The sequence below is a fragment of the Typopeltis vanoorti genome, chromosome 7, assembly GCF_054136105.1.
Source record: "Typopeltis vanoorti isolate ZY-2024b chromosome 7, IOZ_Tvanoo_1.0, whole genome shotgun sequence".
Classification (NCBI taxonomy): Eukaryota; Metazoa; Arthropoda; class Arachnida; order Uropygi; family Thelyphonidae; genus Typopeltis; species Typopeltis vanoorti.
In genome coordinates, this window is record NC_143555.1 from 97,183,083 (window position 1) to 97,207,743 (window position 24,661).

Consider the following 24,661-nt stretch of genomic DNA (forward strand, 5'->3'; position numbering starts at 1 on the left):
AGTTATGAATCAGAGAGTTGGTTCAGAAATAAAGCAATTCATCAAAGACTAGAGACTGCAGATATGAGGGTTCTGAGAAAAATTAGAGGAGTGAACAGATGGCATCAATAGCAGAATATTAAAAATGAAGATATTAGAAAGGAACTCGACATTGTTAGCATTCGAAAATGTGTCAGCATAGCTAATCTAAGGTGGTATGGCCACTTAAATAGAATGGATGAAGAAAGGTTAGCAAAACAGGTGTTTGATGCCAAGATTTCAAGCAAGTGATCCAGAAGAAGGCCAAGGTAGATGATTCAGTTAGTGCCTTAGAAGCACAAAAAGTTAAATAAGACAATATTGGAGTATTGATAAGTAACTGACTAATTTGGAGGAAAATTGTGGATAGGAAGTTAATAATAATGTAAACTTAAATAAGTGTTGTCATAGTAGCCTGAACACTTATTGAGGATATATATCAGGAAATTGATGAATATATGGCAGTGGGATTGTATGGAATGTCAACTGTGTGCTATAACAAGAGAAATGACAATGCCTTTGACATTGTTTAGTCTAATTCTAAGCTTTGGCAAGGATTCAAAGAAGTGGAAAGAAGGTAAGATGGTGTTGTTACATCAAAGTGGCTCCAAGACAAAATTAGTAGCAATTACAGACCAATTAATATCTCAGGACTGGTGATTAAGGTATTGAAAAAATTGATTAAAGGTAGAATTCAGGAATCAGTGAATACAAAAGAAACAAGTTTGAGAAACACTGCCCTAAAGGATCAGTGTTTCTCAAACTTCAGATATCCACACCACTTCTTAAATTTTCATTATTACCAAGTACCCCTTATCAAATAATAAATAAATAAAGTATATTGCATTGTAAATGTTTATTTTATTTGAATTCATATATATATATATATATATATATATATATATATGTTTAGGAAAAAAATTGAATGACTAGAACCGAGATTTAATTAAAAAGGTTTTAATATAAACACACTACTAGTTTCGGCCTGTAACAGCCTTCTTCAGGTGACATTATAAAAGAAAAAACACTAAACATTGAGGGTTAAAAGACTATGAACAACATAGACAGTCTTTATACATAATTAACATTAAAACGTTGTAGTTGTATTTGAAGCTGTTCTTTCATTTGTTGCATTGTTGGGAGAGTGCGTGCTTGCTGCATCACGTGAACGCCAGTACATGATTACAGCTGAATGACTATCCGGGAGGTTGTAGCTTAAGTTGTTATTTAGATGGACAGGATTGAAGATGATTTCTCTCGATTCCACAATTTTTCTCTCTATTTCGTCACTGCAACGGAAGATGTTTGTAGATTTTTCCCAGCAGACTTTGTGACTTTGGTTATCATCATTAGGATTAGCCGAGAAGAGGATATGACTTGATAATGCACTTGCTCGCTGTCTCTTGTAAGTAATGTCTCTCATGTGTTCTCCCATACGCATTTCGACAGATTTGTCTGTCTGCCCGAAATAAGGAATATCGTAGTCACATAATATTTTATATACGCCAGGGTATTTGAGTTGATGATGACAAGGTTTTGGGTGACTAATTAAGGAACGGATCTTTGGAAGTGGAGTGAACAAGGTTCTGATATTGTATTTATTTAGAACTTTTGCTAATTTATGTGAAACAGTACTTATGTAAGGAATAGATATATTGCTTTTGAATCTATTTGTTTCTTCTGAGTGATGTCTGGGAGGATTAAGAAGGAATTTGTTAATGATTTTCTTGGAATATCCATTAACTTCGAAAGAAGTTTTCAGATGGTTTATTTCTGTAAGCAGTTCATTTGGATCATCAAGAAGAGAGCGAGCTCTATGTCCCAAGGTGGAAATTATTCCAAGCTTATGAGGAGGGAAATGATGGGATTGACTGTGCAGATATCTGTTGGTATGTGTGGGTTTTCTATATATCGATATTTTTAGTTTACCAGCAGAAGAGCGAGTCAGTTTGACATCAAGAAAAGGCAAGGAATTATCCGTTTCAAGCTCAGCAGTAAACTTAATACTTTGATGTCGGCTATTGAGATGTTCGAGGAAAACCATAAGGGATTCATGTCCATGGCTCCAGACAATGAAGACATCATCCACATAACGTTTCCAAACTTTAGGTGTTAAAATAAAGGAAGAGATAGCCTTGGTTTCAAAATCTTCTAAGTAAATATTTGCAAGAACAGGAGATAAAGGATTACCCATAGCCAGTCCATGATTTTGTTTATATATATTATCTTGAAATTTGAAGTAACCGGACCTGATGCAATGTGTAAGCAAGGCTAACATTTTTTTGGATATCTTGTCCTTGAGTAATGTTAGGACTTCATCTGTTGGGACATTAGTGAACAAAGAAGTTATGTCCAAGCTAGCCATGATGTCATTTTCATCAACTGTAATATCCTTGATGTATGTAACAAATTCTGTAGTGTTCTTGATAAAGGAAGGTGATTTCCCTGAAAAACTTTTGAGGTATTTGGCAAGATATTTTGAAAGATTGTATGTAGGAGAATCGATACCTTCTACAATTGGGTGTAATGGAGTGTTCTCTTTATGGATTTTAGGAACACCATATATGCGAGGAATTAACGGATGGAGAGAGCGTAGAGATAAACGGACGTTTCGGGATAATTCAGTTGTTGTTTTTAATAAGTTGTTTGTACGATTTTGAAGATCACGAGTTGGATCTCTCTCGAGTATTGAGTAGGTATCATTATGTAGTAATTCAATCATTTTATTCTTGTAATCTTCGGAGTTCATGATGACTGTTGCATTTCCTTTATCTGCAGGGAGGATGATTATATCTCTGTTGTTTTTTAAACTTTTAATAGCTTTGCGTTCAGTTGAAGTAATGTTGTCTGCAGGTGGTTTTGCATTATTGATAATAAAGATTGATTCAATACGTAAAAGGTTTGCATCTTGTGGAGGGAGAAAAGAAGCAGCTCTTTCTATTTTTGTAAGTAGTGTTTCCTTTGGTATTAATTTTTGGGAAGGAATGAAGTTTAGACCTTTACTAAGGATGCTTTGTTCTACATCTGAAAGTATATAGGAGGATTTGTTGATAACGACTTTGTCAATATTGATGTGTGGTTTTGAGTTCCTATTATTTTGTAATCTCTTTAACGTTTCAAATTTTCTTATAAGATTCACTTTGTTATTATATTGTATTCTGGCTGCTTGAGATTCACAGTATGTATTAAAGGTATGCCAACTTTCATTATCTTGAGATTCCTCCAGTATTTCAGCTATGGTTCTTTTTTTATTGAAAAGAAAAGCGAGAGTGCGTTTAGTATCCGATATTCTTTCAGACAGTAGGTCTAATTTAGCTTTATGATAGATTCTCTTCACACGTTCAGTTATGTTTTTTTTTTAAAGCATATAAATTTAGGAAAGATAGCATGGAATTTGCAACGTTTTAAGAAGACCAACCTGTTAATGTTTAGTCCAATCCTCTTTAGTGTCTTGTTGAAGTTTCTTTTATTATTGATAATAGAAGCCTCGTCATGAAGGTTATAGATGACAGAATGATCACTGACTCGGTTAACATACATAGGTTTAGGAAAAAAATTGAATGACTAGAACCGAGATTTAATTAAAAAGGTTTTAATATAAACACACTACTAGTTTCGGCCTGTAACAGCCTTCTTCGGGTGACATTATAAAAGAAAAAACACTAAACATTGAGGGTTAAAAGACTATGAACAACATAGACAGTCTTTATACATAATTAACATTAAAACGTTGTAGTTGTATTTGAAGCTGTTCTTTCATTTGTTGCATTTTTTTCCTAAACCTATGTATGTTAACCGAGTCAATGATCATTCTGTCATCTATAACCTTCATGACGAGGCTTCTACTATCAATAATAAAAGAAACTTCAACAAGACACTAAAGAGGATTGGACTAAACATTAACAGGTTGGTCTTCTTAAAACGTTGCAAATTCCATGCTATCTTTCCTAAATTTATATGCTTTAAAGAAAACATAACAACTGAACGTGCGAAGAGAATCTATCATAAAGCTAAATTAGACCTACTGTCTGAAAGAATATCGAATACTAAACGCACTCTCGCTTTTCTTTTCAATAAAAAAAGAACCATAGCTGAAATACTGGAAGAATCTCAAGATAATGAAAGTTGGCATACCTTTAATACATACTGTGAATCTCAAGCAGCCAGAATACAATATAATAACAAAGTGAATCTTATAAGAAAATTTGAAACATTAAAGAGATTACAAAATAATAGGAACTCAAAACCACACATCAATATTGACAAAGTCGTTATCAACAAATCCTCCTATATACTTTCATATGTAGAACAAAGCATCCTTAGTAAAGGTCTAAACTTCATTCCTTCCCCAACATTAATACCAAAGGAAACACTACTTACAAAAATAGAAAGAGCTGCTTCTTTTCTCCCTCCACAAGATGCAAACCTTTTACGTATTGAATCAATCTTTATTATCAATAACGCAAAACCACCTGCAGACAACATTACTTCAACTGAACGCAAAGCTATTAAAAGTTTAAAAAACAACAGAGATATAATCATCCTCCCTGCAGATAAAGGAAATGCAACAGTCATCATGAACTCCGAAGATTACAAGAATAAAATGATTGAATTACTACATAATGATACCTACTCAATACTTGAGAGAGATCCAACTCGTGAACTTCAAAATCGTACAAACAACTTATTAAAAACAACAACTGAATTATCCCGAAACGTCCGTTTATCTCTACGCTCTCTCCATCCGTTAATTCCTCGCATATATGGTGTTCCTAAAATCCATAAAGAGAACACTCCATTACGCCCAATTGTAGAAGGTATCGATTCTCCTACATACAATCTTTCAAAATATCTTGCCAAATACCTCAAAGGTTTTTCAGGGAAATCACCTTCCTTTATCAAGAACACTACAGAATTTGTTACATACATCAAGGATATTACAGTTGATGAAAATGACATCATGGCTAGCTTGGACATAACTTCTTTGTTCACTAATGTCCCAACAGATGAAGTCCTAACATTACTCAAGGACAAGATATCCAAAAAAATGTTAGCCTTGCTTACACATTGCATCAGGTCCGGTTACTTCAAATTTCAAGATAATATATATAAACAAAATCATGGACTGGCTATGGGTAATCCTTTATCTCCTGTTCTTGCAAATATTTACTTAGAAGATTTTGAAACCAAGGCTATCTCTTCCTTTATTTTAACACCTAAAGTTTGGAAACGTTATGTGGATGATGTCTTCATTGTCTGGAGCCATGGACATGAATCCCTTATGGTTTTCCTCGAACATCTCAATAGCCGACATCAAAGTATTAAGTTTACTGCTGAGCTTGAAACGGATAATTCCTTGCCTTTTCTTGATGTCAAACTGACTCGCTCTTCTGCTGGTAAACTAAAAATATCGATATATAGAAAACCCACACATACCAACAGATATCTGCACAGTCAATCCCATCATTTCCCTCCTCATAAGCTTGGAATAATTTCCACCTTGGGACATAGAGCTCGCTCTCTTCTTGATGATCCAAATGAACTGCTTACAGAAATAAACCATCTGAAAACTTCTTTCGAAGTTAATGGATATTCCAAGAAAATCATTAACAAATTCCTTCTTAATTCTCCCAGACATCACTCAGAAGAAACAAATAGATTCAAAAGCAATATATCTATTCCTTACATAAGTACTGTTTCACATAAATTAGCAAAAGTTCTAAATAAATACAATATCAGAACCTTGTTCACTCCACTTCCAAAGATCCGTTCCTTAATTAGCCACCCAAAACCTTGTCATCATCAACTCAAATACCCTGGCGTATATAAAATATTATGTGACTGCGATATTCCTTATTTCGGGCAGACAGACAAATCTGTCGAAATGCGTATGGGAGAACACATGAGAGACATTACTTACAAGAGACAGCGAGCAAGTGCATTATCAAGTCATATCCTCTTCTCGGCTAATCCTAATGATGATAACCAAAGTCACAAAGTCTGCTGGGAAAAATCTACAAACATCTTCCGTTGCAGTGACGAAATAGAGAGAAAAATTGTGGAATCGAGAGAAATCATCTTCAATCCTGTCCATCTAAATAACAACTTAAGCTACAACCTCCCGGATAGTCATTCAGCTGTAATCATGTACTGGCGTTCACGTGATGCAGCAAGCACGCACTCTCCCAACAATGCAACAAATGAAAGAACAGCTTCAAATACAACTACAACGTTTTAATGTTAATTATGTATAAAGACTGTCTATGTTGTTCATAGTCTTTTAACCCTCAATGTTTAGTGTTTTTTCTTTTATAATGTCACCTGAAGAAGGCTGTTACAGGCCGAAACTAGTAATGTGTTTATATTAAAACCTTTTTAATTAAATCTCGGTTCTAGTCATTCAATTTTTTTCCTAAACCTATGCATGTTAACCGAGTCAATGATCATTCTGTCATATATATATATTCATGTAAACAAAAAATGATTTATTTTTAATAGAACAAAATTTGAAATAGGTTCCTCTTCGTTGGTTGGTTTCTAGAGATGTGAGATGATACACCCTTATCAATTTCATTTGATCCAGATACAATATCAACGGTTTCTTGTTACTTACAGCTACTTGTAAGTAGCTGTAAGTAACAAGAAAATTACAGACCAATATATTTGTCATGACGTTCTATTTTCATGTTATGTTCTAAATCCACCATCTTGGTTCAAGTCACTCTTATCAATAAAACAACTAATTGCAAATTGATCACCGATCCAAAAGTAGAGAAATTTATAATTATACTGCACCACCCTATTTTTAGATTAGTCTATACAAAATAGTAGGATCAATTCTTAATTAAGTTAGCAGTCTCCTCATTTATTTAGGCCGAATTATTTACTATTCCACTTGGGGTTCCTACAAGATTCGAATATTTATGAACGGTGCAATAAAAGGGAATTCAGGCAAACACAATATTTAGATTAACAAAATAAAACATTTAATATATGATATATATAACAAATACAAGAATTCTGCTTTAAAATGAAATAATACAATCAACTTAATACATCTTGCTAAGTCACTCATGCCAATTCAATGTTCTAAACTTTCACATACAATTCACAGCTTCAAAATCACAAGCTTTTTTAACTCAAGTTAATAAAATGAAACTTCTTATTTAATCAGTCTCCACATATCTATCAGCTGTACTTAATGTTTAAATTCACAGGAAGCACTAATCAAGGTAGACAATATTCCAAGCAATCTTATTTCGGACTTTGAACTTCGAAGATATGTTAATGTTAGAATAAACAAACAAGTATGACTACTCTTACCAGATACAATCTTCAATACATCTATTAATTGTGCGCACACTTATGAATTAACTTATTTACGTTAGCGGAACACATCAATAAAAATTCTTCAACGATTTAACTGAACTACTGTTAATTGCGCTTCACTACTAAAAAAAAAAACACATCAATAAGGCACTGATATCTTTCCTTGTTTACTTTTCTGAAACTAGTTAATTTCAAAATAATTCTTCTCAGGGCAACATAGAATTAAGACGCAATCCTAGACTAACTGGAACTAATCAGAATTTTTCATTGAATGTCCAGTTCTTTATTTATCCGGATACAGCATTAATTTTCCTTTACAACACAGCTGACTTCACTTGCAGCTAAGTATATGATTCACTATGTTTTGGCTCACTTCTAAACACTATTCTCATGAATTTCTGCCCTAGAGAACTTATAATTTTCTTCCACTTCTTTTGCTTGTATCCTACCTTCCTTCCCGCTCCACAAAAACTTCCTCTGTCCTCTAATTCAAAATCTTTTCTCCTTTTTTTTATATGTAATATCTTTTCTCTCCTTTCAGTCCGAAGGTCACGCTCTATTTGACTCATGCTTGTTTATTTTCATGCGTCTCCATGACAACGTATGAACGCAAACATTTCGCTAATGTATTACAATGCTCTACTACTACATAAGTGATTACATAACGTTAAGTTTTCACAAATAAGAATAAACAGAATATTTGAGCTACTTAATCAGCTCTTTCATTACAAATACAATTATTTATAATGACACTTTTCATTACTTTACATATATATTTCAGTTATCATAAATTTCTATACATATTATTATTTAATAAATTAATAGTAGGTTAAGTTTAGAATAAATATTTAAATAGCAATCCTTAATTAAGGAACAATAAATAATTCTTACACAAATTATGATTAATATATAATAAGCAATGTTAAATGTGAATGAAAAAAATAAATTACACAACATAGTTTCATTCACAATTTAACAATATCAACGTTTTCTTGTTACTTACAGCTACTTGTAAGTAGCTGTAAGTAACAAGAAAATTACAGACCAATATATTGCTTGTATTTGCTATATTGCTCTCTTTTGTGGGTTTTATAAATCCAATCTTTAACTAATGATCCATACTTAAGAATTTGAAAGATATAAAAAATTACCGTATTTATTCGAATATAACTCGCACTTTTTTCCCAAAATTAAAGCTAAAAAATTGTGATGCGAGATATATGCTGGTATTTTCGGAAACTAAAGTTTTCAGAAAAAAACTGAAAACGGTGCGACTTACCAAAAAACTCCTACTCCTACTTTTGGCATTGAGAAGTTTCCTTGTGTGCATCGTCAAAGTCGTCTACCAAAACAGCTTCATCTTCTTTCCCATTATTTCAAGCAAAAATTACCAGTAATTTACAAGACTTGAGATACATAGAGCAGCTATGAAGAAGTGCATATGATTGGTGTGGTATTAACAAAAGACCACACAAACCAAAGACAAATTAGCATTTCAACAGTTGAGTTGAAATGCTAATTCTCTTCAACCGAATTCCATAATATCTGAAACATATTCACTATATATTTCTTAGTTTTAACACGTTCACGATGGGGTGGTGTCAAGCAAAACCATATGTTGTACCAGCAACATATGGTTTTGCTTGAGTCTATACAGCAGTTTCTGTTGGAGGGGAGATGTAATTCATTAGTTAGTGCCGTTTTCATCCCAGTTGTCTCTAATCGCACTATTTGCTGAGAAATATAATGATTCCATGCGTTAATGATGCATAGCCGAAAATTGCCACGTACCCCCTGAAGACCTTTCGTGTACCACACTTTGAGAAACACTGCTTTAGGGCAATGTTAAAAGGTATGAATTTAATCATTTTTTATAATAGTGTGATAGTAAAATTAGATAAGGGAAATCAGACTCTGCAATGGCATGTGATAGAATACCACATGAAAGGTTATTGCATAAGCTGGAGCAAATGGGAATGGATATAAAGCTGGCATGGATTGGGGGGGGGGCTGACAGACACTACAGAATAATGTATGGGTGGACTAAAGAATGAGGATGACTAGTAGTGTCTGAAGTTCTGTACTATGGCAATTAACTACTCTTTGTATATTAATGATATATGGAAAATTTTCAAGGATGATATTCAGTTGTTTGTTGATGATATCAAACTGGAGAGGACAATAGTTCATAGAGGTGATATACTACCAATCCAATTTAAATAAATCGGATTGTAGTGTGGATGAAGAATAATGGTTATCAGTTTAATGTTGCAAAATGTAAGGTTATGCACTTAGGGATGAAAATAAAATACTATATATTACATTGATGGTACTGCAAAAAATTGATAATGCTAGGGATCTTGGGGGATGATGGTGGACAGCGTTGAAGTTCAGAGAACATATTGCAAAAGCTAACCAAATAGTTCAAAGGATTACTTGAACATTGAAGGACACACACTGACAAGTGGTGATAGGGAGGTTTTCATCCCTCTTTATAAGGCTATGGCACCACATCTTCACTGCTTAGCACAGATTTGGTAGCCTGAGTTTCTTGGGGGATGAGGAAGTAGTGGAGAGGATCGGGAGGCAAGTGATCAAGATGAAGAGTCAGGTCTTTGGAATGCACTCAATGAAAATAGACTGAAGGTACATGTGAGTTGACAGGAAGAAAACAGAGGACATGATAGAAACTTATTGGTTACTAAAGGATATAGGATTGACACAAGTAATTTTTCAATGCATGATGAGAGAGAGAGAGCTAGGGATCATCCCTGGAAGTTGTGTAAAAGTAGTTAGTAAGGGTGTGTGGACTAGATTTTCTGCTTGAAGAGTGGTGAATCACTGGAATGGATTTACAGAGACAGTTGTGAGTGCACTGACAGTGAATGAGTTTAGAGGTACTGCGAAGAATTTCTGATTCCAAAAAGATAACCGGATAATAATATCATTGTTTTGTTTTCTTGTTTGTAGCCTTCAAAATGAAAAATACTGTTCATAGTTGTAATCTTATGTAATTTTAATACTGGTTGGATTTTTATATAATATTTTTATTCAATCATTCTTTTGGATTCTTAAATTTAACCTACTGTTTTTATCTATCTACAAACTTTTCCGTCTTTAATAGTCTACACCAGAGATTCTCAACCTATGGTACACGTACCACTAGTGGTACGTGAGCCACTGCCAGGTGGTACAAACACAGATTTGCTTACTGATACATCTAATATCTTGAATTAAATAGTGTGGTGCACCATTGGAAAAGGTTGAGAACCCCTGGTCTACACTGTCTCAAATTCCTGTATGCTCTCCTATTGCTCTAGAGAATCTGGCAGAATTAAAATAAATAAATCTGTATATAAATATATTTTATATATACAAACAAAAAAAAAATGTATATACAGGGTGTTCGGGATAAATTTGACATATTTATAATTAATTATATTTTTCCGTAAGTTACATGTATTAACACACACTTCTCTTCATTTAAAAGTTTGGACCCTTCTTCATTCATATACAAGATGTCAGAAAGGATGGATAGCTGGAACCCACCTGAATCATGGAAGAGAATAACTTGTATCATGATGATTCGTGCCCGCCATCAAAATAAGGATATTACGACTGCTGCCCAATGCTCCCTGAATACAGTAAAAACAATCAGGCATGAACTAGAGACTTGCAATGGTGACTACGAGGATGTAGCAAGAAGAAAGATCCCTAGCAGACGATCTGATTGCGTTCGTACAGCAGAATTCCTCGCAAATCTGCAGGAACAAGTGTTGAAGAACCCTGGCATTGGAATTCGGGCTTTGTTCGTGGAGTTGCTAACTGTAGTCAAGCCCTGGATAACAAGGGTAGCCAATGGTAGGCCGTATGTATGGCAGCAGGATTCGGCCCCTTGCCACACCTCTGGGAAAAGTCAAAAATGGTTGTCTGAAAATTTCTACGACTTCACCAGTCCAAATGTTTGGCCTCCAAACTCCCCAGACCTTAACCCCATGGATTATTTTGTATGGGGCGCAGTTGAAAAAGACACCAATCGCACTTCCAGTAATACAAAAGCCCAGTTAATGGATAAAATTAAAACAGTTTTTGCGGCCCTTCCCAGGGAGACTGTAGCATCAGCTTGTTCGAGGTTCCGAAGCAGAATTGAAGCTGTGATCGATGCTAATGGTGGTTATTTTGAGTAAATCTTGTTGATAGTATTGTAATTAACTCTGCCTGTAATGTTTTTTTGTCAATTCATTAAATTTAATAGATACAAAGAAGATTTTCTTTTTCCTTACGAAACTGTCAAATTTATCCCGAACACCCTGTATACAGTATATAATTGTTTATATTTTTTTCTCTTAACACATTAATGCCCTCACAATTTCATTTCCTAATTTGGCTCAAGCATAGTATAGGACAGGGATGCACAACCTTTCTAAGTGTGCGTGCCAAAATTGCCAAATATTTGATACAAAATTTTCTTATGTGCCAACTGAAAGTTTGGGGAATATGTTATTATTTGGTGCCTTTTAAGTATTGGGAGAACCTTTTCAATCAATCAAAATTCACACTAAAGGAGTAAAATCAAAAAATATTGTAAGAGTGATTATTGTAAGTCATGTAAGATTGAATGAATGAATGAAAAAAATTAGTGACGGAATTTTTACTTAAAAGTCCTTCTACCTTATTGATAGCGTGGATATTTTTTATTTGCCTTTAAGTGTAATTCTAGCTGCCGTATACAGTCACAAAATTTTCAAGATGCAATTTTTAACATCAGCAAAAGAGTAAACAATAATTCTGAATTTTTTGTTTTTTTATGAAGATCAAGTTTTTCCAATATATTACAGTGCACAATCTCAATCATTTTACTTGACTAAAACACAATAAAAGAAAATAAAACTAAAGGCATTCTTTTATTAATTCTTAATCACTTACGAGTAATACACAAAAATTACAGATAACATAAAATGTTATTTTACCCACACAATATATTAAACAGAAGTTAATCTTTACCATGTTTTAATGGAAAACATCAAATCAAAACTAGAGAAAGAAAAATCATGGACGTTTTATTTATTTAGCATCAAATGAGATTTCTGCTTTATTTCTGCTGCATCACTGATGACAGACAATTTATATCAGGTTTATACTTTGTAACCTTTAGAGATATGCATGTGCTAGTAGTTTCATCTGTAAGGCCACTCCTAAGACTTAACAAAATTCATCACTAACAACAATGATTCACAAGAATATGTAGATGCAAAAATGGATAGAAATGTTGTTGCAGTTCTTGGAATAGTAATCCAAGTCCTTAGTACCTCGTTTTCCACACTTCTCTCTATTACTCCTGTCTCTAATCGCTCCTTTTCAATATTTTCCAAGTCAACTCTGAGGTCAACAAATTTCTGTCTCCAAATTGAGCTACTTTGAAAATCAATCAACAGCATTTCCAAATCATACATATTTATCCACAAAAACATCTACAAGTTTAATTCATCCAGTTTTATATTGTCTGGAAACTTAATGAATTTTGCAGTCTCTTCTAATTCTGTGAACTTAAAACAAATCTTAGAGAGACCTGCTCAACAGTTGATACAATGACGTTTTAAAAATAGCTTTTGAAGACATTACATTGGCAGTCTGTTTTGTCATCCTTTTGGAGATCATTGATGTATTTCTTTAGGTTTGAAAAATATTTAAATCTCTCACTGTCTACATCCCTCTAAAAAAAACTCCTAGTTTCATTTTAAATGCCTTTATGTCATCAAACATAACATCAAGAGTCTTACCCGAAGCCCTGTAGTTTAAGGTTCAAGTCATTTAAATGTTTGCAAAAATCTGCACAAAAACATCAGTTTACAAACCCACACGATGTCATACATTTCTTTATAAAGACATTTGTTGATTAGTCAAAAAAGAGATTAATCTCGTCCAAGTATTCAACAAATCGTTTCGGAACAAGACCACGACTAAGCCAACGAACATTGTTGTACATTATTAGTCCTTTGTACACCGAATCCACCTCATTCAATAGATTCTGAATTTGTCTTTTATTCAAAGCACATGCAGAAATGTAATTAACAACCTCGGTTACTTCTGGAAGTTCCTTTAGGCAAGCTTTTGCACGCACGATGCAATAGAAACCTATCAGATGTTGGACATGTATTTATTTAGCCACGTTTGGCACAAGTGCCAAGGGTTCCCCTACCCCTGGTATAGGAGGTCTTCCATAACATTTTAAGCTTAACTAATCAATGTTGGCATCTAAACTAGAAAAATTATGAGGCTACTACCATGTAGAGACTAATACTGTAGAACACTAAGACCACAGAATTGAGAGTTCTTAAGAAATCAGAGTGAACAGAAAGACAAGGCTATGGGATGCAAATTCTTCCTATCCACATTTTTCTCCTGATAATACCATTGTAACATCATACAAAAAAAAGGCTGATTCTCCCTGATATTGCATCTTTTCTTCCATATCTAAAATATGAGTAAAGAAAAATCATCTCCCACTATCTATGGTAAGAGCAGTTCACTGCATGCCTTCTGATTTTACACCAGAAAGACATCAGAAAAATTCTTAATAGCTTGGATATCAACAAATCTTCTGGTCATGTCAATTTCCCCCTATTGTGCTCAAAATTTGCACACCAATCTTTCCTATATAATCTGATAACATGGAAGCAAGCCTAAATATTTAGTACATCCAAAATAGGAAGGATACAAGTCACCCAAACTATTATCCAATCATCCTCATCTCAGTTATTTCAAATACAGTGAAGATAATCATCAATAATCAACTTCATTACCTTGAGACCAACGAATTCATTAATGTTCAAAAATTGAATTCTGCCACACTCACTATACAGCAGATCCCAGATAACCTTGAAACATAAGCAACGAAAAGGTTTGGATAAATTTGTGTGATTGCTCTTGACATTTCTGGTGAATCTAGTCAAGTCTGATAGAGAGCTACTCACCAAGCTACCAACTTATGGTCTTGCCTTCTGCTCCTTTCAACTGGGTTACCAACTTTCTCTCTGGAGAAAACTGGTGATCCAGTCCTCTTTGGTTTACAGTTTAGTCTTTTCAGATTTCCCTACACTTGTTTTTTTATACGCGTTGACATCTAACCTGAAATCTTATTTATAGTTTTGCTAATGTACATTCCTCTTCATTCAACAAGCTTTGTAGTTAGTGCCCAAGTGATACAAGCTTCATACCCTTCTATAAACAATGTCTTAAACACTGATTTCCTTACAATTATTCATTGGAGCCACAACAATCTAGTGAAGTTCAGTGCTACCAAGACAGAGTGCTATATTATTTCTGATAGAAAAATCTGGCTTCATTTTACTATGATACTCCAGTCAAGCTCAATTCCTCTTCTTGGGCTTAGTTGCTGATGTGCTCAAAGTACACATCTCATCTCAGTTATTTCAAATACAGTGAGAATGATCATCAATAATCAACTCCATTACCTTGAGGACCAACCAATTCATTAATGTTCAAAAACATGAATTCTGGTAAGTTAATCACTTACCCACATATGGCAATGTCATGTTATAGGTTTTGAAACCTATTGTGTCTAGAGCTGATATAAAAATAAATAAATAAAAATAAAGAATTTCAAGATGTTAACTGATTTTCACTTATATACATATTATATATCACTTATGGAACATCATATATAAATGTTGGCATTTTTTTTGCTTGTAAAATCTTCTAACAGTAATAAAGATAGCAAAAGCTTGTTTAACAAACAGTCAACTGAGCTAGCAAAAAACTCTCATAACTACTTCATCATAATTATAAATTAAAAATACCAAGAAACTATATTATATTCTTGGTTTCATCCTTACTCAAGTGTAAGCAAACAAATTTTGTGCGTGAAGTAACTTCGCGACTGGCATACCTGTATATAGGGACTAATGACTCCACTTGTTTTACCAGAGACTAGGCAGAAGCTTTTCATGGACAAAAACCTTCAATTGTAAAGCTATTCTATTTAAGAATAGTCATCATCATCAAATTCCTGCCATGTACCCTCAAGGGGTGTACAGGATATGATAGTGCTACATGAAAAAAAATTACATCATTATTAATTTCCTATCTACAATTTTCCTCCAAATCAGTCTGTTACTTCTCAAGACTCCAACATTATCAGATCTTATATTTCTATCGTCTAAAGCATTTTGTACTGTATCAATCCACCTATATCTTGGTCTTCCTCTGGCTCGTTTTGCTGCCAACCTGGCAGAGAACACTTGTTTTGCTAATCTTTCCTCACCCATTCTGTTTAAGTGACCATACTACCTAAGATTAGCTCTGCTAACGAATTCCTGGATGCTGGTAATGTCAAGTTCTTTTTCTTTCCTAATATCCTCGTTTTTAATATGATATTGCCATTGATGCCATCTGTTCATGCCTATAATCTTTCTCAGGACTCTCATATCTGTGGTCTCTAGTCTTTGGTCAAATGTTTTACTTCTGACCCAGCTCTCAGATCCATAAGTTATAAATGGTTTGAACACTGTCTTGTACACAGCTAATTTAGTGTTCCGACTGATTTCTCTCTTATTCCATATGAATTTATTCAATTGACTTCCCACGATACCAGCTTTGCTGATTCTGTTGTCTATTTCTATATTTAGTTTACCATCTTCAGTAAAAATCGTGCCTAAATAGCTGAAATGTTTTACTTGTTCCACAGGTTCTCCATTCACAACACAGTTGACATTTTCAATGATTCTGCCTCTTTTCATTGTCTTTGTCTTTTTAATGCTGACCTTCATACCATATCTATTACAACAGTTATTCAATTTAGCCAGAGAATCTTGCAGACTTGTAGCGGATTTATTTAGAAGTATAACATCATCCGCATAAAGCAAAGAGCTGACATTAACATATCCAATTTTGATATCATGTTTAATACCACTTTCCTTCATAATATGATCCATATAGATAATGAATAACAGAGGGGATAATGTACATCCTTGTCTCACACCAGATTTTACATTAAACCATCTTTCAGTACTTCCTTCAATTCTAACTGCTGACTTACAACTCAAATAAAGACTAAGTATTGCTTGATATAATGCCCCATTGACACCATATAACTGAAGCGTATTGAATAGCTTCTCTCTTGGACCTTGTCATATGCCTTTTCCAGATTGACAAAACTGAAATACAGATCTTTGTTATATTCCCATGCTTTCTCGACTATTTGTCGTAAAGTGAAGATCTGATCCTGACAGCCTCTATTTGGCCTGAATCCAGCTTGTTCTTCACCAAGCTTTTCTTCCACAATTCTTCTCAACCGTTTCTCAAGTATACTTGCATAGATCTTGCCAGGAACACTCAGTAGGGAAATACCTCTGTAATTCTCACATGCAGTTTTATTTCCCTTTTTATATATGGGAACTATGAGAGCTCTACTCCAATCATCGGGAATTCGTCCCTCTGTCCAGGCTTTCTGAACTATGCAGTGCAGCCACTGTAAGACTCTTATACCAGCATACTTCAGCATTTCTGGTCGAATATCATCTACTCCTGCTGCCTTTCCACATTTCAAGCCTTTGATGGCTTTTTCTACTTCTAGTATGGATATGTATTCCTGACTGCATGCCTGGTCAGTGTTTTTTACCACTGTGCTGTCATCACTGCTTGTTTCAATTAGCAGTTTTTCAAAGTAATTACTCCATACTTCAAGGATATCTTTTTCTCCCATTTTCATGTCACCTTTATCATCTCTAATTCCTTTTACAGCACTCTTTCCTCCATTCTTAAGCTTCTTCAACAACCTCCAGAATATTTTACCACCTTCTTGATATTTATTTTCTATATTCTTGCCAAAGTCCTCCCATGACTTTTGCTTAGCTAGTTTTACACAGTGTTTACCATTCTTGCATTTGTCTCTATATTCTCTAAGAGCACAAGCTGACTTATTTGACAGGAACTTTTGGTATGCTTTCTTCTTTTTCTTCACTGCGTCTTTAACTTCCTGTGTCCACCAGGGAGTTCTGATTTTTTTATCCTTACAGATAACCTCACAACATGCCTCTCTGGCAGAATCAATCAATGTTTTCTTCAGAGTTTGCCACTGAATCTCCAAGGTTTGATTCCTGTTCTCAAACTCTTTCATTTTCTTTTCAATAACCTTTGTGTATTTTAGTCTACAGTTCACATCTGAGAGCTGCTCAACTTTTATTCGCTTTAAAACTTTCTTACATGTTATTCTTTTCAATATGAAATTCAATTTTATCCTGCTCAAGACTAAATAGTGATCACTTCCAATTTCAAATCCTCTGTACACTCTGGTGTCCTGCACCAGGGAGAAAACATCACTATCAACAATAACATAGTCAATGAGACTTCTCTTATTCCTAGCCTCTTCTCTCCATGTGAATTTGTGCACATTTTTATGTTGGAACATGGTGTTAGTAATAACCAGTCCTTGTCCTGAGCAGGAATCCAACAGATATTTGCCATTATTATGAGCTTTGCTCTTTTCTCCAAATTTTCCCAAAATAATTTTGTATGTCTCACAATCATTTCCTACTCTGCTATTTAGATTCCCAACAAGGACCAACTTTTCATTTTTCATTGTGTCAGTTGCTTTTTCTAAAGCCTCAAAAAATTCCTCCACTTCTACCTTAGTAGAACCTTCTGTGGGACCATAGGCACAAATAAGTCTCATTGTCCAGTTCCCCATTCTCATATTTGCCCACATTACTCTACTTGAGACTGACTGCCATTCAAGAAGATTAGCCTCGTATTTTGTGTTGAATACTATGGCTACTCCTTCTTTTCCTTGATTGTCATTGCCTGAATATATAAAGCCTGAATTGCCTGAAAATCTTTTCCTTGATTATCATTGCCTGAATATATTAAAGAATAGTAAATATCAGAAATAGGCTAACTGATAAAGTTTTATTTTTCTGATTGATTGCTCATTTGTGGTTCTTGTCCAAATGAAATAAAATAAAATTTTAAAAATGATGGCATATATGCTTGCCCACATAAAGAAAAAACATGATGTGGTGAAATGCTGTGCCAAATGAAAAACATACAAAAATCAAGTTAGTTATCCAACACAACTAGTCAGTATTGTTAAATTGTGAATGAAACTATGTTGTGTAATTTATTTTTTTCATTCACATTTAACATTGCTTATTATATATTAATCATAATTTGTATAAGAATTACTTATTGTTCCTTAATTAAGGATTGCTATTTAAATATTTATTCTAAACTTAACCTACTATTAATTTATTAAATAATAATATGTGTAGAAATTTATGATAACTAAAATATATATGTCAAGTAACGAAAAGTGTATTATAAATAATTGTATACGTAATGAAAGAGCTGATTAAGAAGCTCAAATATCCTGTTTATTCTTATTTGTGAAAATTTAATGTTATGTAATCACTTATGTAAGAGTAGAGCGTTGTATTACATTAGCGAAATGTTTACGTTCATGCGTTGTCATGGAGACGCATGAAATAAACAAGCACGAGTCGAAGAGTGCGTGACCTTGGAACCAGAAAGGAGAATGGGAGGCAATAAGAATTTTATAGAAAGAAAAGGGAAGAGTTTTGCGGAGCCTGAAGGAAAGTAGGATATAAGCAAGGAAGTGAAAGAAAATTGTAAATTCTTTAGGGCAGAAATTCAAGAGCATAGTGTTTAGAAGTAAGCAAGAAACGTAGTGAATCTTATACTCAGCTGCAAGTGAAATCAGCTGTTGTTATAGAGGAAAATTGATGTCGTAATCGGATAAATAAAGAACTGGACATTCAATGGGAAATTCTGATTAGTTCCAGTTAATTTAGGATTACGTCTTAATTCTATGTTGCCCTGAGAAGAATATAATGAATTTATCTAGTTGCAGAAAAGTAAACAAGGAAGGATATCGATACCTTATTGCTGTTTTTTTTAGAGTAGTGAAGCGCGATTAACAGTAGTTCAGTTAAAGCGTTGCAGATTTTTATTTAATGTGTTCCGCTAGCTCAAATGAGTTAATTCATAAGTGTGCTCGCAATAAATTGATGTATTGAAGATTGTATCTGGTAAGAGTAGTCATACATGTTTATTTATTCTAACATTAACTATAGCGTATCTTCGAAGTTCAAGGTCCGGAATAAGTTTGCTTGGAATATTTTCTACCTTGATTAGTGCCTGCTGTGAATTTAAACATTAAGTACAACTGATAGATGTGTGCAGACTGATCAAATGAGAAGTTTTATTTTATTAACATGAGTTAAGAAAACTTGTAATTTTGAAGTTTAGAACATTGAATTGGAATGAGTGACTTAGCAAGATGTATTAAGTTATTTGTATTGTTTCATTTAAAAGTAGAATTCATGTATTTGCTATATATCGTATATTAAATGTTTTATTTTGTTAATCTAAATATTGTGTTTGCCTGAACTCCCTTTTATTGCACCGTTCATAAAAAATTCGAATCTTGCAGGTGCCCCAAGTAGAATAATAATAAATGATTCGGCCTAATGAGAAGACTGCTAACTTAATTAAGAATTGATCCTACTATTTTATATAGACTAATCTAAAAAAATAGGGTGGCGCAGTATAATTATAAATTTCCCTACTTTTCGATCGGTGATCAATTTGCAATTAGTTGTTATATTGATAAGAGTGACTTGAACCAAGATGGCGGATTTAGAACATAACATGAAAATAGAACGTTACGACAGTATCTAGATGTTTTATTACTTCTTGTATTTTAAAGAGAATAGATTATATTAAAATCTTCATAATGTCATACCACTTTTTTGGTATTATCTTCCTTATAAAGTCTGCTATTTTCACTATCCATTACTACCCTTCTTGATTGATGATTATCTGGAAATCTAGCTACTTGCTGACGCTGGTTAACAGCATTCCTTCTTTCCATATTAGACTGTTCTGTATTATCAGATACTGTCTACAGGAGAAAATGGGGAGAGAAAAAAAACAAACCTTAAAGCTTACTTTAATTTATACTTGTATAATTACAAAAAATATATTTTGCATTTCATATAATTAATAAATAATGAAGCAAAGCATCTAAAATAAGGTTATCACACCTAGGAAATTAATAAAAAGTTCACATTCGTTTTATAACAGACTTGGAGTTGATGAAAATATTAATTTTTTAAAAAATGAAAGTAACCAAACACTAAGAAACTGAGTGCATTCTCTCAAAAAATATCATTTCAACATAGAAATTGGAGTCACCCGAAATAATAATAATAATAAATATTAGGAATCTCTGCAACTGATTAGAGGGGAAAGAGGGACAGATAATAAATTTAATGTCCCACATAAAAACAACTCCATTTAGGAGATATCATTAACAATTAAATGCTAAAAATACAGAAAAAATGCCTTCCCAAATTATTTCTACATCAGTTTAATCTAGATGAGTAGAAATTATTTACTACTGTGTATTCCAAAAGAATCAATGTTGGGACAAGCAAAACTGGATAGTAAAGATGGGATATGCATTGTTTCTACCAGAGAAAAAAATTCATTATATCTGCCCAAGATGGTAGACAAGCTGTGGCATGGAGGTATCTATTACTACATAAATAAAAGATCTGACTAAGGGTAATAATGAGTTAAAGTAAGGGTACACGTTGCAAAAAGTAACAAAGATACCATAGAAAATTACTGCAATAATGCAAAAAAAAGGAAATCAGTTATCCCAATTGTATGCAAGACCTTGAACATACCATCTGAAGCACTTTTCATTGTCTAAAACTCATTTTGATGATGATTGAATATTTCATGAGTCCATCTTCTCCACTCTTCTATTAATAGTCTTTCTTGAAAGATCTTGAGGGCTGTTGATCTTAGCAGCTTTCTTAATATGCGATCCAGCTTAATCTTGGTCTGCCCCTTGTCCATTTGGTGGTTTTTCCATCCCTGGAGGGCAATATAAGGTAATCTCTGTTGATTCATTCTGTTTACATGTCCGTACCATATTTAGTTTGTGTAATATTAGTTCTTTGTAATTTAGTTCATCCCTTATTATGTGATTGGTCTTTTTCTCAATCCATTTAGTTTGATTTTATTTTTCGTAAGAATTCAGATTCAAACACTTGTAATTTTATTTCTTTTTTTTTCTTTGTTATCCAACTTTCAGATCCATAGAGGACCACAGTCAATATCAAGCAGACCTGATAGTAGGTAATTTTCCCAAAATCTATGACACTATGATAGTACTACACTGATTGAGTTTACATTATGACTAACTCCCTATCAACAATATTCTTACATTAATCAATTTCTTATGAGTCAAATATTTCTGAATTTCTTAATGGTCAGAATTCCATTTGGTAACAGACACCTGTTTTGCTAATCTTTCCTCTTTCTCTTTAAGTGACCATATCACTTTAAATTAGCTGTTCTTACACATTACTGAATGCTAAAAATGCTGAGTTCCTTCCTAATATCTTAATTTTATATATTGTTCTACATTGATGCCATCTGTCTAATCACCTAATTTTTCTCAAATCCATGATTTCCAGTCTAACTATTTATTATTATTATTATATCGCTATCTCCATGAAGTCAAATGACTCATCACAGGAGATCCATTTACTCAATACCTATCATACCTAATTTAAACTGAAATATATTGATTTCTAATTGACCAGTGATTTATAAACATACAATGCCAACAAGTTTTGCCAACGGAGCTGTTCGGCTTCTTCAGGGCTTATAACGGTAAGAGAAAACTCAAAGTGGCTACTACAGAGAAAATGGAGTAACACTATCGTATAAATTAAAAAATTGAAACAGACGTGTAACATTACACGCATGGGGCATGCTGTATTAGTCACAACATGCTCCATGCGTGTAATGTTACGTGTCTGTTTCAATTTTGAGTTTTCTCTTACCGTTATAAGCCCTGAAGAAGTTGAACAGCTCCATTGGCAAAACTTGTTGGCATTGTATGTTTATAAATCACTGGTCAATTAAAAATCAATATATTTCAGTTTAAATTATCTAATTGAGTGACCAAATGCAGTTTAACAATGAACCTATCATACCTATAACTCATTCTCTGACAAAGCACTCACAACCACCTTTACCAACCCATTCTACCCATTCACTACCTTCCAAGCAAAAAATCTAGTCATAACACCCTTACTAACCACACTCTTACATATTTCCTTTCCTGTCATGTATTGAAAAAAAAGTCTTCATTGTTAATCCTATAAAATCCCATTAATAACCTATATGCTTCAATTATGCCTCCTCTTTTTTGCCAATCAGCTAGTTTTTTGAAACCAACAGGCCTTCAATCTATTCTCATAGGGAGAATTCTATAAACCTGCTACAATCTTTGTCACTTGGTCTGGATCCTCTCTGCCACTTCATCCCCTACAGAATCTGGATGACCAGATATGCATGAAGGTCCAGATGTGGTCTCATTAAAGCCTTCCATCTATTCCCTGCTTGTGTTCTTTAACAATAACGAAATACGATGTGCTGTTTTTGACTACTTTTGCAATATGTCCTCTAAACTTCAACTCCCTGTCCACAATCATCCTCGAGTCCTTTACCTCATCAATTTCCTGCAGTTTATTTCCATCAATGTAGTAAAAAGCTTGTGATCTCTTCTTTCCAATGCACATGACCTTACACTTGACTACATTAAACTATCAGGTATTACCTTTGGCCATACTGCTAGTCTATTTAAGTCTTCCTGCAGGATCTCTGTATCATCTCCATTTACTATCGCTCTTCCCATTTTCATCATTGGCAAACAAGTGAATATTGCTCATCAAATCATTCTCTCTATATATATACAATAATATATATATATATATAAAACAGTAAGAATAACGGTAGTCATAACATTACTCAAAGACACGTTATCCAAAAAAAATGTTGGCCTTACCCATTGCATCAAGTCCAGTTACTTTAGATTCCAAGATACTATATACAAACAAAATCATGGTCTGGCGATGGGTAATCCTTTATCCCCTGTTCTTGCAAATATTTACTTGGAGGATTTTGAAGCCAAGGCTATCTCTTCCTTTGCTTTAACACCTAAAGTTCGGAAACGTTATGTGGATGACATTTTCCTTGTTTGGAGCCATGAACATGATTTCCTAATGGATTTCCTGGAACATCTCAATAGTCGACATACAAGTATAAAGTTCACAGCAGAGCTTGAAACTGATAGTTCCCTGCCTTTTCTAGATGTAAAACTGACCCACTCTTCTGGTAAACTTAAAATTTCGATGTATAGAAAGCCTACACATACCAACAGATATCTTCATAGTCAGTCCCATCATTTCCCTCCCCAAAAACTTGGAATAATTTCTACCTTGGGACATAGAGCTCGCTCTCTTCTTGATGACCCAAATGAACTTCAAAAAGAAATTGACTATCTCAAAACTATTTTCGTACTTAATGGATATTCTGAAAGAATTATTGCAAAATTCTTTCTTAATCCTCCTAGTCATCACACAGAAGAAATATATACATTTAAAGGCAATATATCTATTCCTTACATAAGTTCGGTTTCACAAAAATTAGCTAAGGTTCTAAAAAAATACAATATCAGAACTTTGTTCACTCCACTTCCAAAAATCCGCTCCTTAATAAGCCACCCAAAACCTTGTCATCATCATCATATTAAATATCCTGGTGTGTACAAAATATGGTGTGATTGTGATATTCCTTATTTTGGCCAGACGGACAAATCTATTGAATTGCGCATAGAGAAACACACGAGGGACATTGCTTACAAGAGACAGCGAGACAGTGCCTTATCAAGCCATATTCTTTTCTTGGCTGATCCTAATGATGAAAATACAAGTCGTACAGTCCACTGGGACAGATCTACTAACATCTTTCATTGCCATGATGAATTGGAGAGAAAAATCGTAGAATCTAAGGAAATCATCCTCAACCCTGAACATCTAAATAATAACTTGAGCTACAACCTCCCAGATAGTCATGCAGCTGTAATCATGTACTGGTGTTCATGTGATGCTGCAAGCACGAACTCTCCCAACAATGCAACAAATGAAAGAACAGCTTTAAATACAACTACAACGTTTTCATGCTAATTATGTATACAGACTCTCTATGTTGTTCATAGTTTTTTTTAACCGTCAGTGTTTAGTGTTTTTTCTTTTCTTTTATAATGTCACCTGATGAAGGCTGTTATAAGCCGAAACTAGTCGTGTTTTACTATTAAACCCCCTTTTTTTTTTACCTAACTCTCGGTTTAAGTCATTCAACTCCTTTTACAATATATATATATATATATACACACACACACACACCTTTACCA

At 33.8% G+C, this 24,661-nt stretch overlaps 1 protein-coding gene across 5 annotated transcripts in view; it reads right to left on the reverse strand.

The window, feature by feature from the left end:
* The window catches only part of LOC150104886 (uncharacterized), a 695,785-nt gene that overhangs the window by 582,639 nt on the left and 88,485 nt on the right, over positions 1-24,661 (reverse strand). For all 5 annotated transcript variants that reach the window (XM_090395398.1, XM_090395401.1, XM_090395397.1 and 2 more), the window contains exon 4: positions 20,129-20,287. In XM_090395398.1, the coding sequence (XP_090251524.1) occupies positions 20,129-20,287 (159 nt within the window). The remainder of the gene's footprint in view (positions 1-20,128; positions 20,288-24,661) is intronic.